The sequence below is a fragment of the Dendrobates tinctorius genome, unplaced genomic scaffold (assembly GCF_039654945.1).
Source record: "Dendrobates tinctorius isolate UK_male_01 unplaced genomic scaffold, ASM3965494v1 ptg000224l, whole genome shotgun sequence".
Taxonomy (NCBI): domain Eukaryota; kingdom Metazoa; phylum Chordata; class Amphibia; order Anura; family Dendrobatidae; genus Dendrobates; species Dendrobates tinctorius.
In genome coordinates, this window is record NW_027361891.1 from 8,070,389 (window position 1) to 8,084,544 (window position 14,156).

General features: G+C 42.6%; 1 protein-coding gene across 1 annotated transcript in view; it reads left to right on the forward strand.

The window, feature by feature from the left end:
- Positions 1-14,156, forward strand: part of NUP107 (nucleoporin 107) — a 201,114-nt gene that overhangs the window by 60,785 nt on the left and 126,173 nt on the right. Inside the window, exons 10-12 of the mRNA XM_073555490.1 lie at positions 2,806-2,894; positions 7,108-7,183; positions 9,831-9,944. Of these exons, the coding sequence (XP_073411591.1) occupies positions 2,806-2,894; positions 7,108-7,183; positions 9,831-9,944 (279 nt within the window). The remainder of the gene's footprint in view (positions 1-2,805; positions 2,895-7,107; positions 7,184-9,830; positions 9,945-14,156) is intronic.

The following is a 14,156-nucleotide window of genomic DNA, read 5'->3' on the forward strand; positions in this document are numbered from 1 at the left end:
CATTGGGATGTGAATTTCAGTGTGGTCACTGGATGTTTAAATACGGTTTTCTTATTTTCCTATGTTCTTCATGTATACCTTATCCATTGGAATTATGGTATTGCTTACATTTTATGTTTGCTGATTAATAACTTCTAACAGTGCATGGATCTACGGTATATCCATGTGCTGCTTTTCCTCCCCCTTTTTTTTTTTTTTTTTTTTTCTGCACTGTGGACCTTGTTTATCTTTTTTGCATTTTTTTACCCTATGTAATAAAAATTTTATATATTAAGTAAAAACCTATTTTATTTGAGTTTTATGACTCAATACATTTCTAAATAAAATAGGCTATACTATATTATTACACTTTTAGTTTCAATACATTTTTATTTAGAAACTTATTAAACCAAGTCCACGTTATGAACTCCCTTGCAAGGGAGTGTAAACTAACATTTTAACATACATTCAATAATAATAATTTCAAATAATATAAGGGAAGGCAGGACATAGACAGGGGTAGGGAAAGGCACATAGGATTTAATTATAGAATATCCAATAATCTATAATGGTATTGTCAATAACCAATCCAGGGCGTTTAAAGCGGTTATGCAACCCACTATTGTAGGATCATATATGAATCCTGTCCCAGGCCGTGACCAGTTCCCAATTGGCTACAGAGAGAGCCTTAGTGCTTGATCCAGTCGATATCTGAGTGAAGCTCCATCCAGGGATGCCAAATCCTGAAGAAAGAATCCCATGTGTCGGTTCTAGTTGCTTCTAAACTTTCACATAACATAATGTCGTTCATCTTCTCTTTCACCATAGATATTGACAGTGAGGTCAACTTCCATTTTGCCGCAATGTGGATTTTAGTGGCCTTACATAAGTAGTTTACTAGCTTCTGAGAGCTTTTTGGAAGTTGGGAAGGCCTGGTTCCCAGTAAAAGGGTAGAAGGTTCCAGAACAACCGGTCTACCATACATCTGTGCTATCAGACATTTCACCTTCTCCCAAAGCCCAGAAACCACCGTACAAGACCACCAAATATGTTTCATGTCACCAGATTATCCACAGCCCTTAAAACAGTCTCCCGAGACGTTAGGAAAGATGCTATGAATTTTTTCCGGTACATAATAGACTGTGCAATAGTTTTAAGGAGGTCTCCACAGCTGTCATACCATTCATCAATTGACTGTTCAAACCTCAGATCCTCCTCCCATTGTAACATATACTTCTTCAATTTTTTATCATTTTGTGGAGAATTTATAGCATAGTAGGTCAATGAAATTGTTCCCCTGCCCAAAGGGTCATTTAGACATTTATTTTCAAAACTCGTTGCCCTGAGAGTAGTACCGCTCGGGAGGATCTGCTTTGCAAAGTGGAAGATCTGGTTCAATCACATTACCTCCCTAACTGGAGGTTCAAATTTTTGAACAAATTCTTGTCTGTCAAGTAATATATTAAATGGGGAACACAAATGTTTAAGTATACGAGAACCCTTCAGCTTCCACCAAGAAAAAATTTGTGACTCAAGGCCTGTCGGGAACATGGGGTTTTGTAATATAGCTGTCAGGGGAGAAGGGCTTGATTGTAAGTTATATTTAAACCGACTTTCCTCCAAAGAAGCAAAGAGTGGACTGTAAAAGGAACCACATTCATTAACCCCCGTGGAAGTTGGTCTGTGGTTCACATTAGGCGTGATAAAGAGAATGGTTTAGAGAGAAACGATTCCAGAATAACCCATCTCGGACTATTGGGATATGAACACGTACTTATTAATTGAGCAATCTGTGCCGACTTGTAATAGTGTAAAATTAGGGAGGGATAAACCCCCTTCTTTTCTGTGACGGAACATAAGTTTTTGCGCAATTCTGGGTTGTCTTCCTAGCCAAAGAAACTTAGACATCATAGAGTGTAAATGAGTGAACGTTCTGGCTGGTACCATAATTGGGAGGGACCTAAATAGATATAAGTAGCGAGGCAGTGATTCCATTTTTAATGCATGTATTCTGCCGAGCCAGGATAACTTTGAGGAAGCCCATCTATCCAGGTCTCTCTGGAAGTTTTGGATCAGTGGAGTGTAATTCCACCTAAACAGAGTTGACCTGTTGTCTGTAAAGTTGACACCCAGATATGTTAGATAATGTTCTTTGTGTATAAACCCAAAATGGGATGCTATATTAGTTTGCACTGTCTTAGGAAAATTTATAAATAATGCTTCGGACTTATCAATGTTAGGCTGTGTGCCCACGTAGCGTTTTTTAAGCGTTTCTGCATAGCTTTTAGACAAGCGATTCTGCTGCAGAAACGCTTAAGAAAAGCATCCAATTGATTTTTAATGAAAAACGCACATGTGCCAATGGTGCATTTTTAACCGCTGCGGAAACGCTTAGCAATTAAAAACGCAGCATGTTCATTAATTTTGCGGCATCACATACCATCAGTTATATGGGCAAACACGCTTAGGAAAACGGATGCAAAAACTCTTGACAAAAGCGTGTTTAAAAAACGCATGCGTTTTCCCGGGAGCAGGGTGTGCGATTCTGCTCAGGTTTATTCTGCTTCAGAATCGCTACGTGGGCGCACAGCCTAAATCTTTCACCCTGAGTTCTTCTCAAATTCGTGAAGGAGAGAAAACAAGTGAGGGAGAGTAGTGTGGGGACTTATTAATGTTAGCAGGAGATCATCTGCAAAGAGGCTGACTTTATATTGGTTTCCCATATTCTTAGGGCCCAGATTATTACACTTTTAGACTGTTTTGGTTTACTCGTTAGGTTCTAGCTGACAGACTTAATAATATACATTTGTTCTCTTCCCTTTTTAGCTGGTAGTAGATTGGCTGGAAAGTATTGCCAAGGATGATGTCGGTGATTTCTCTGAGAATATTGAGTTTTATGCTAAAGCAGTATACTGGTATGTAAAATATAAAAGTGGACGACATCACTGTTATTAACCCCTAGTTACTGTGTCCATTTTGGCCTTTGTGACCAAGCTACAATTCTGACATGTCACTTTATCACTGGAATGCTTCTGTACATCCCAGTAATTGAGTCAGTTTTTCATGACACATTGTACTTAGTCAGTGGTAAATTTTGATCATGTTTTTTTTTTTTTATGAAAATTTAGAAAAGACACGAGTTTTCAATCTTTCAAAGTTTATATCCTTAACTGTTTTGTTTATAATGCACAGTAAAGTTATAAAATGTCTGTCTACATTAGGGCAGCATCACTTTTCAAATGTCCTTTTATTTTGTTCGAAAGGGATAAAAAAAAAATGCTGCTAAAATTTTTCCTATTAAATGTACAAAATCTGATTTTTTTTTTTTTTGGACCTATTCAATTATAAAGTGTCTTCTGAAATAACATTTTAACAGCCGCACCCCTCAGTTTATTAAAAACTGCTGTCAGGATGTTTAAGTCTTCAGGTTGCATCACAAGAATTTGCTCAAAGTGGAATGAAAACAAAATATTAATGCACCCTAAATTTTTCATGTTCACAAGGGATAATAGGGGAAAATGGACCCCACAATATATTGCTCAATTTCTCCCAAATGTGGCACTAGTCCTATAAAAGCAGAATCCCTCTCCTCCACAAATGACCTTATTTTGGAAACTAAACCCCTCAAGAAATTCACGAGTGCCTTTTTTTTTTTTTTCAAAAGCGCATTCATTAGCAAAAGTCACAATTAGTCCTCTAGTTTCCCTAAATAGCCTTCTTTCCTGGCGAAACTCAGGTCCGAAATACAGAACAGGATTCCGCAAGCCTTCCGAGCCATAAGTTCTGTGAAAATGCACAATCGAGATCTCCCTGTAACTCAATGCTGCCATATATTTAGTAAGTTGCTGCCAAACAGTAACCACATAATGTTGTTCAGTAACCACTTGGTATAGTATTTGGCAGTGCTGGGTTAGTGCAAAGATGGAAATCTTGTGACAACTTGAAATATCTTGATCTTTCACAACAAGGAGAGACATGGAGTTATGTGGGATTCTGCTATGCATGCCATGATCTGACAGTCTGGAGACTTAAGGTACTGTCACACTAACCAATATCGCTAGCAATATCGCTATAACTTGTGACGCTATAGCGATATTGCTAGCGACATCGCTGTGTCTGATACTTACCTACGACCCGCTCCCCCGCTGGTTATAGCTGATCGCGCGAGAACGTCCTGGACCGCTTCTCGTCGTCAGCTTCCTGCGGCGCTTCCTGTGTAGACGAGCGTGGACGCGGGCGGGAGGACGTCAGGATCGCCTAGTGTGACAGGTAAGGAGCGACCCCCGTCCCCAGCGATGTCGCTGGTGAGATCTGCCTGTGTGGCAGCTCACTAGCGACCACTTAGCGATGTACCAGCGATCCTGACCGCGTCATATCGCTGGTCGGGATCGCTGGCACATCGCTAAGTGTGACAGTACCTTTAGACCTGACTTTTTCTAGAAAGTCTGGTCTTTTAGGGGGAACATTATCTTTGTACTTTGTTAGCCAGTAGATTGAAGAATATTTAGAATTTAGAGTCCTCAGTGGTTGATACTTTTTAATGGCTAAGTGAAAAGATGGTAACAAATTGCAAAGCTTTTGAGACTACTCAAGTCTCTTCATCAGGTTTGACCTGATGAAGAGACCTGAGTAGTCTCGAAAGCTTGCAATTTGTTACCATCTTTTCAGTTAGCCATTAAAAGGCATCAACCACTGAGGACTCTGAATTCTAAATATTCTTCTACCATCAGTTTGTCATCCGTGATTTCCACATATAGATAAACAAATTACAAAGCTGCTCCTCTCCACTGCAATGTTAATCAAGGACAACAAACAGGCACACTGACATCCTTGTGCTGTTAGTGATTATCACCGACCCATAGACTTGGATTGGTACTTGTCATCTGTAATGCCAGTAAAAAAATGTACATTTCTCTGTGATCTTTGCACGGACACACGGTCTGCAAAAAAAAAAAAAAAACGTGGACATGTGAGCAGCTTAGACCAGTGGTGGCCAATTGATTTTTTCGAGGGGGCACTTGAGAGACCATGACTGTTGTGGAGGGCCGAACCAATAGCTTGAAATTAATTCTACTCAATATTTATTAATATTGTATCACTTAATATTGAGCAGAATTAAGTATGCTGACACGCCCCTATATACAGCATGAGCCTCACACAGCCTACTACATATAATAATAATAATAATCTTTTTATATAGCGCTAACATATTCCGCAGTGTTTAACAGTTTGCACACATTATCAGCACTGTCCCCGATGGGGCTCACAATACATATGCGGCATGAGTCCCACACAGCCTCCCTATATACGGCATGAGCCCCACACAGCCTCCCCACGTACGGCACGAGCCCCCACACAGCCTCCCCACGTACGGCATGAGCGCCCCACACAGCCTCCCCACGTACGGCATGAGCGCCCCACACAGCCTCCCCACGTACGGCATGAGCGCCCCACACAGCCTCCCCACGTACGGCATGAGCGCCCCACACAGCCTCCCCACGTACGGCATGAGCGCCCCACACAGCCTCCCCACGTACGGCATGAGCGCCCCACACAGCCTCCCCACGTACGGCATGAGCGCCCCACACAGCCTCCCCACGTACGGCATGAGCGCCCCACACAGCCTCCCCACGTACGGCATGAGCGCCCCACACAGCCTCCCCACGTACGGCATGAGCCCCCACACAGCCTCCCCACGTACGGCATGAGCCCCCACACAGCCTCCCCACGTACGGCATGAGCCCCCACACAGCCTCCCCACGTACGGCATGAGCCCCCACACAGCCTCTCCACTAACGGCACGAGCGCCCACACAGCCTCTCCACTAACGGCACGAGCGCTCCACACAGCCTCTCCACTAACGGCACGAGCGCCCCACACAGCCTCCCCACGTACGGCACGAGCGCCCCACACAGCCTCCCCACGTACAGCACGAGCACCCCACAAAGCCTCCCCACGTACGGCACGAGCGCCCCACACAGCCTCCCCACGTATGGCATGAGTGCCCCACACAGCCTTCCCATAGCCTCCCCATGTGCTGTACGTCACCCCCATAGAATCACCATGTTCACCCCCATAGAATCCCCATGAAAAAAAAAAAAACTACATACTTGCCTCGGTCCCGTTCCCAGGCGCCCTGCTTCTGCTGCTGTCTCCAATGCGTTGACTCTACGGCGGTACACAGCTGACGCGATGAAATGACGTCATCGTGTCAGCTGTTTCAGACACTGACTGGTGGAGGAAGTGGCCAGAGGGCCCTCCTCCACCAATGCTTTCTGCGCCTAGGGAGACAGCGAGCGGGCGGCACGGTGTGGCCGGCGGACCTCAGGTTTCCAGCCCCACAGCTGTCTCGGTCCACGGGCCAGACTGAGACAGCCAGATGCCCAGGTCTGGCTTAGACAACTAGAATATGTAAAAATCATTGATGGAACACGTATGTGAAAAATGGACTTCTGAATGAGGCTACTTAAACCTTTCTTAAATGAAAAGAGCAACCCCTAACTGGTTTTGGGTAGTTTTTAAAGAGGACCTTTCACTGGGTCAAAAATAGCCTGCTTTTTGCTCTCACTTTATTCCTCATGCTCTCCTCCGTATTCCACTTTTTTCCATAAATATAGCCTTTTTATTTAGTGCTATGTTTTATGGTCTTTATGAAGGGTTGTTAATTGCAGAGCAGCCTAGACCTGTGGCCCCAGAGAATCTTGTTAGCCATGTCCCCTTGTTAAAGATTTCTAAAAATCCGCACTGAAGTCCAACATCTATACAAGCAAATTGTGGATTTTAGAACAGAAAAAAGCTGAATGCTTGGAAGCGTGATAACACAGAGGGGATTTGCCTTGAATGGAGTGGTGTCGGCTCCCGAACCCACTCCCTACACATCCAGTGTCTGCAGTATATAGAAGGGGTTACTAAATCATTTTGAGTCTGTAATAGTCTATTGACATTTGACTGAGATCTTTTACAGTGCACACATCCTGCAGTACTGGTCATGCAGGCAAGAGGGCATCGGCACTTCTGTGGTTAGAGATAGGGATATTTTTTAGCCACTTATGCACTTATAACCTACTTTGCCTGAGAAATAAGATGTTTAACCTTTGGTAACCAAGCTTTCATTTGTTTTGTCTTTAGGGAAAATACCCTACACACACTAAAACAGAAAAGCTTTTCAGTACTGGGGAGCAAGCGACCATTAGTCACAGAACTGGTATGTATAAACCAGTCATCGAATTTTAACATATGGAATGTGCTTTCTCTAAAATAAGGTATCATCAAGGTATCAAAAAAGCTCTGACAGGTTAAATAAGTTAACTCAAATTCTGACTAACCTAAAATATACAATCGAACGAAGAGATCCATTTAATAATATAATACTTTATTGGTAACAGGATAAAAACCATATTGAAAAAAGCAAGATGAGCTAAAAGTAGCAGAGTGCCCAGTAGAGGGGGTTCAATGCGTGTGTCCTGTTTAAAAGGGTGTATAATATGTTAATATATACAGTAAATAGTATAAAGATGATAACCACCCAAATAATGATTAAGGCTAATGAAAAAGAAATACACTCCTAAATAGATGATAAAGGTCTGTAATTATCAGAATAGAGTGAGGTATCCTTATGAAGAAGCTGAAATTGTCAAATGTGCGTCGGGGTGAGGGGGGAACATCGGGTCTGTTCTGCAGGTAATACTTTTTGACCTTTCACTGAGGTAATGATCATTTGCAGCTTATACCTACTGGTTATTTAACATGTATGGTGCATTATAATCCTGACTGATGTTTTTGTAAGCTGTATTTTCCCTACATAGGGATACCTCACTCTATTCTGAATATTACAGAAAGACGCTTTTTAGCCATATCTTCAACTTGTATATTGGTGTCCTTTATGATCTGAGTGTATTTCTTTTTCTTTGGTCTTAATCATTATTTGGGTGATTATTATATTTATACTATTTACTGTATGTATTAACATATTATACACCCTTTTACACATGACACACACAATGAACCCCCTAGTGGGCACTCTGCTACTTTTAGCTCATCTTGTTTTTTTCTGATCTTTTAATATGGTTTTTATCCTGTTGCCAATAAAGCATTGTATTATTAAAAGGATCTTATCGTTCGGCTGTAAATTTTAGGATAGTCCGAATTTGAGTTGATTTGTTTGAAGTGCCATTATATCTATATTTATATTTTGGACCCATTTGTATTGAATCAGGTTAAAGACTTGGAGAGCTTCTTCTCATACCACTCGCTTGTCCCCCATAAAATAATAAAGCTTATACACACCTCCCATGCTGGTGCCGTGATTGTGTCGGCTCCTCGGGCTCCCGTGCTGCTGTTGTGACACGTGACGCCGGCTCTCGATCAGGACTGGCGGTCACTCTCCCCGCCGCCTTTCGTATTGAGCAGGAAGAGGAAGTCCAAGATCAGCTACAGCCCGGACATCATCTTCATGATCGATCTGTCCGATGGTAGGGACAGTGACACCAGCGGCACGAGAGCCTCGGGGAGAGGGAACGGAACGGCGCCTGCAAGGGAGGTGAGTACAGGCTTTATTTTATCCATGCCAAACATTTGGATCTAGAAGTGGTAGTGGAAACTCCTTTAACTTTAAAACATTAATGCATAACTGATATTTGAGCAACTGTGCTGTTGTAATTCCTCATCCTTTTCAAGATATTTTCCTGAGAACAAGTCTTTTTTTTTTTCTTTTTTTTTTAATATTCAGGGACTGGAAACTTTCACATAATTAGTACTGCTCTGAACCGAATAGTGTATATTGATCAGGAATAGCAGCGTTTTGGACTCTGCTAACCTCCCTGCATCCAAAATGCTGTATTTTACATTAGAGGCACAGTGGAGGGGATTTATAGAAATGCCATGCCCACTGTGCTTCTAATTATATAAACTGCATAAACTTGCCCACGGTGCTGGTTTACAAGCCGTAGCATGTCAATTTGACAGAAATTTTCACAATAGAATGTATTGGATGCGATAAATCCACACGGTTCAGTGATCACATGCAGATTTACCTGTGTGATTAGAACGCATCATTTTGGACGCAGCGAAAATACTCTGAATCCAAAGTGCTGCTACTTCCTGATCTTGGCCACGTACCCTAAGATGTAGCTGCTTGTGTGTTCGTGTTTTATTTTGCAGTACAGACTATTTAGCATCCAGTCTAGGTAATCTGTGACCCATTGTGACAGCTAATAGGCATCTGTTCTCATTCAAGCATAGCAAACAAGTGTCTTGAAAATTAGAAACATTTGTAGATGAAAAACCTCTTGAAACTTGCACAATTTTGAAAAACATTCTCATATGGTGTCTATTGAGCTCTGAAAAGCTTGTCCTGTGTAAGATTTCAACAGGAATTACACAATCCATTTATCTTATGGTGGTGCTGCACATCGCCAAATATTATGTATATATTATAATTTTGAATACTCCCTGCATGGTTCCCCAGAGATTACAGCTGTATACTATGTCTCGGCAGGGGGTCTTAATCATGCCTTTAGATTCTCATCCCTTCCTTTTCTTCTGCTACCTATTATTGCTTATATCAGAACTGGACACTTGACCCTCTTGTTTATATTATTTTTATCGTAATTACTAAAAACTCTATTATTTAGATGCACTTTTGCTTTTACTTATTTAGTTACAACAGGGTTTTGCTCATTTTGTCCTTTGCAGGTTTTATGTTTTATGGCCAATGTCAACATGCATTTATATGCTACATGTGTATCAACTCAAACCAAGCTCAATTTTTGTGTTTATTTTTATAGTAATGCAGACTTCTACACATCAGTAAAAAAATGCCTTTTTTATTATTTCCTTTAAACTTGCCATAGGATCCTGATGCTCCCATAAGACAGAAACTTCCCTTGGATGATCTTGATCGTGAGGATGACATCAGACTTCTGAAGTATCTGTTCACCTTGATCAGAGCTGGCATGACTGATGAGGTAGATCTTTAAAATTGAGTTGCACAGAATATAATCCCATAATGTTAGACTTGGGATAGAAGCAACATGTTTTTCACAAATCAGCTTGGCTTTCAGTTTAATATTTGTGAAGTTTTACAGGTGAATCTGCGGTTTACACGCAGAATCTTACCATCATTGTTAGTCAGTTTGAAAACTTTATCACCAATACAAAAAAGACTATAACTACAAACGATGGAGGCTATAATGCAAATGAAAAAACAATCTTTATTATAAGGCAGACCTTAACATGAGTGCACACAAGGTGGCGACAAGCAGCAGGAAGAGATATAGTATACATACGTAGGTCAAAAGGTTTATAATATGTACAGGGCCAACGTCCCCACCTGGGCAAGTGCCCGGGGCCCTGAGCAAGCGTGAGGGGGCACTTGCCATCGGGGACACCAGCACAATATGGTGCCTGTTATCATTCCCTGTTGGTCACAGGTCCAGTGTCTTTTGACTCTCAAATCTCAGGGCAGAGAGTGCAATGATGTCGCTACAGCGTGCTGAGCAGTGCAGAGCCAGAATAGGCTGAAGGCACCAGAGCTGCACCCAGCAGGGAAGGGGAGAGGTAAGGATTTCAAACAGTTTAAAGGAAATCTGTCACCTATTTTTTCGAGTATCAGCTGCCGGCACTGCCATCAGGGGCTTATCTACAGCATTCTGCAATGCTGTAGATAAGCCCCCGATGTAACCTGAAAGATAAGAAAAATGAGTTATATTATACTCACCCAGGGGCGGTCCAGTTTTGGTCTGATGGGTGTTGCGGTCCGGTCCGGCGCCTCCCATCTCCCAATGGTGACGTCCTCTTCTTTGCTTCCTGTTGTGGCTCCTGCGCAGGCGCACTGCTCTGCCCTGTTGAGGGCAGAGCAGAGTACTGCAGTGCGCAGGCGCCGGGAGAGGTCTGGTGCATCAAAACTCCAACTTGTTGTGTTCGACGCAGGTCGCCGCATCGTCAAAACAACGCATGCGGAGGCATCCGCATACATCCGCACGGCCTGCGTACCCAATGCTAAAGATAGGTACGCAGGCTGCATGTGGACATAGGCGGAGCTGATCGGAGGAGGTGCGGCAATGGGCAGAGCTTCACGAGGAGGAAGTCCGCAGCCCTCCGCAGCTTGGCCATCCGCAAATGTGAACCTAGCCTTAAGTTTCATACAGTGGATGCAGACTTTATACACATGGTATGGGGATGTCCAGTTATCCTGTCTTTTTGGAACAAGGCAACCTCGTTGTTGACCTCTCTTGTACATACTCCCATCCCTTTGAATACATTAGTGTGCTTATTTGGTGTGCTGGAGGAAGAGATGTGGGGACACCATGTTACAATCTTTCTGAGAGAGACACTTTTCTTAGTGAGGAAAATATTAGCCTTACGCTGGATGGGTAATATGCATCCATCTCTCAGGGCCTGGATTGAGTTAGTAAACTCAATTATACCTTATGAGCGAACATTATACCAGAATAGGGCTGCTTAGGGAAATTTAATAAAATTGGGTATATGGAACTCATCGCACCTCACTATAGCATCACGTAGTTAATGACCTAGCTCCAATATGATATAGTGGTAAAGTAATAATAATAAATTTTATTTTTATAGCGCCGACATATTCCGCAGACAATAGACATTACAGCATAACAATAATCACATACAGTAGATTATAACAAATAACAAGAGGAGTGAGGGCCCTGCTCGCAAGCTTACAGTCTATGAGGAAAGAGGTAGACACGAAAGTTGGGTGGTAACAGTTGCTCTGATTGTATGGACCAGCCATAATGTTAAGTGTGTAACAGTACAGACACAGAGGGCTAATGGATGCATAAAGCATGTGGGAACATGATGCTGGGAACCTGGTTATGGTAAAAATTTTGGCTCTGCCACACAGGGATAGGTTAGGTTAATGTGTTGAGGCGATAGGCCAGTCTGAATAAATGCGTTTTCAGGACACGCTTAAAATTGTGGGGATTGGGGACTAATCGTATTGACCTGGGAAGTGCATCCAAAGAATTGGCGCGGCACGTGTAAAGTCTTGGAGACGGGAGTGGGAGGTTCTGACTATTGAGGATACTATCTTCAAGTCATCAGCAGAACGGAGGGCGCGGGTAGGGTGGTATACTGAAACAAGGGAGGAGATGTAGGGTGATGCTGAGCCATGGAGGGCTTTGTGGTTGAGGGTAATAAGTTTATACTGAATTCTGGAGTGGATGGGTAGCCAGTGTAATGACTGGCACAAGGTAGAGGCATCGGTGTAACGATTGGTGAGGAATATGATCCTGGCTGCAGCATTCAAGACAGATTGGAGAGGGGAGAGTTTGGTAAGAGGGAGACCGATTAGAAGAGAGTTACAATAGTCGAGACGAGAATGAATAAGAGAAACAGTAAGAGTTTTTGCAGAGTCAAAAGTAAGAAAAGGTCGAATTCTAGAAATGTTTTTGAGGTGCAGATGACAAGAGCGAGCCAGTGATCGAATGTGGGGGGCAAAGGAAAGCTCGGAATCAAGTATGACCCCAAGACAGCGGGCATGTTGCTGGGGAGTAATAGTGGAACCACACACAGAAATGGCAATGTCGGGTATAGGTGCATTAGTAGCGGGAGGAAACACCAGGAGTTCAGTCTTTGACAGGTTCAGTTTCAGATATAGTGAGGACATGATATTAGACACAGCGTTTAGACAATCGCCAGTGTTTTCTAGAAAGGCTGGCGTGATGTCAGTATACATTGTATACTGTGTGTATGTATATATATATATATATATATATATATATATATATATATATATATATATATATATATATATATATACATATACATACACTCACTGGCCACTTTATTAGGTACACCTGTCCAACTGTGTGTTAAGACTTAATTTCTAATCAGCCAATCACATGGCGGCAACTCAGTGCATTTAGGCATGTAGACATGGTCAAGACAATCTCCTGCAGTTCAAACCGAGCATCAGTATGGGGAAGAAAGGTGATTTGAGTGCCTTTGAACGTGGCATGATTGTTGGTGCCAGAAGGGCTGGTCTGAGTATTTCAGAAACTGCTGATCTACTGGGATTTTCACGCACAACCATCTCTAGGGTTTACAGAGAATGGTCCGAAAAAGAAAAAAAATCCAGTGAGCGGCAGTTCTGTGGCCGGAAATGCCTTGTTGATGCCAGAGGTCAGAGGAGAATGGGCATACTGGTTCGAGCTGATAGAAAGGCAACAGTGACTCAAATTGCCACCCGTTACAACCAAGGTAGGCAGAAGAGCATCTCTGAACGCACAGTGCGTCGAACTTTGAGGCAGATGGGCTACAGCAGCAGAAGACCACACTGGGTACCACTCCTCTCAGCTAAGAACAGGAAACTGAGGCTACAATTTGCACAAGCTCATCGAAATTGGACAGTAGAAGATTGGAAAAACGTTGCCTGGTCTGATGAGTCTCGATTTCTGCTGCGACATTCGGATGGTAGGGTCAGAATTTGGCGTAAACAACATGAAAGCATGGATCCATCCAGCCTTGTATCAACGGTTCAGGCTGGTGGTGGTGGTGTCATGGTGTGGGGAATTTTTTCTTGGCACTCTTTGGGCCCCTTGGTACCAATTGAGCATCGTTGCAACGCCACAGCCTACCTGAGTATTGTTGCTGACCATGTCCATCCCTTTATGACCACAATGTACCCAACATCTGATGGCTACTTTCAGCAGGATAATGCGCCATGTCATAAAGCTCGAATCATCTCAGATTGGTTTCTTGAACATGACAATGAGTTCACTGTACTCAAATGGCCTCCTCAGTCACCAGATCTCAATCCAATAGAGAATCTTTGGGATGTGGTGGAACGGGAGATTCGCATCAGGGATGTGCAGCCGACAAATCTGCGCCAACTGTGTGATGCCATCATGTCAATATGGTCCAAAATCTCTGAGGAATGCTTCCAGCACCTTGTTGAATCTCTGCCACGAAGAATTGAGGCAGTTCTGAAGGCAAAAGGGGGTCCAACCCGTTACTAGCATGGTGTACCTAATAAAGTGGCCAGTGAGTGTGTATATATATATATATATATATATATATATATATATATATATATATATATATATATATATATATATATATATACAGTACATATATTATATACTATATATACTGTACATTGTATACAAAGTATACATTGGCTCACACTACACAGTAGCATAATATTA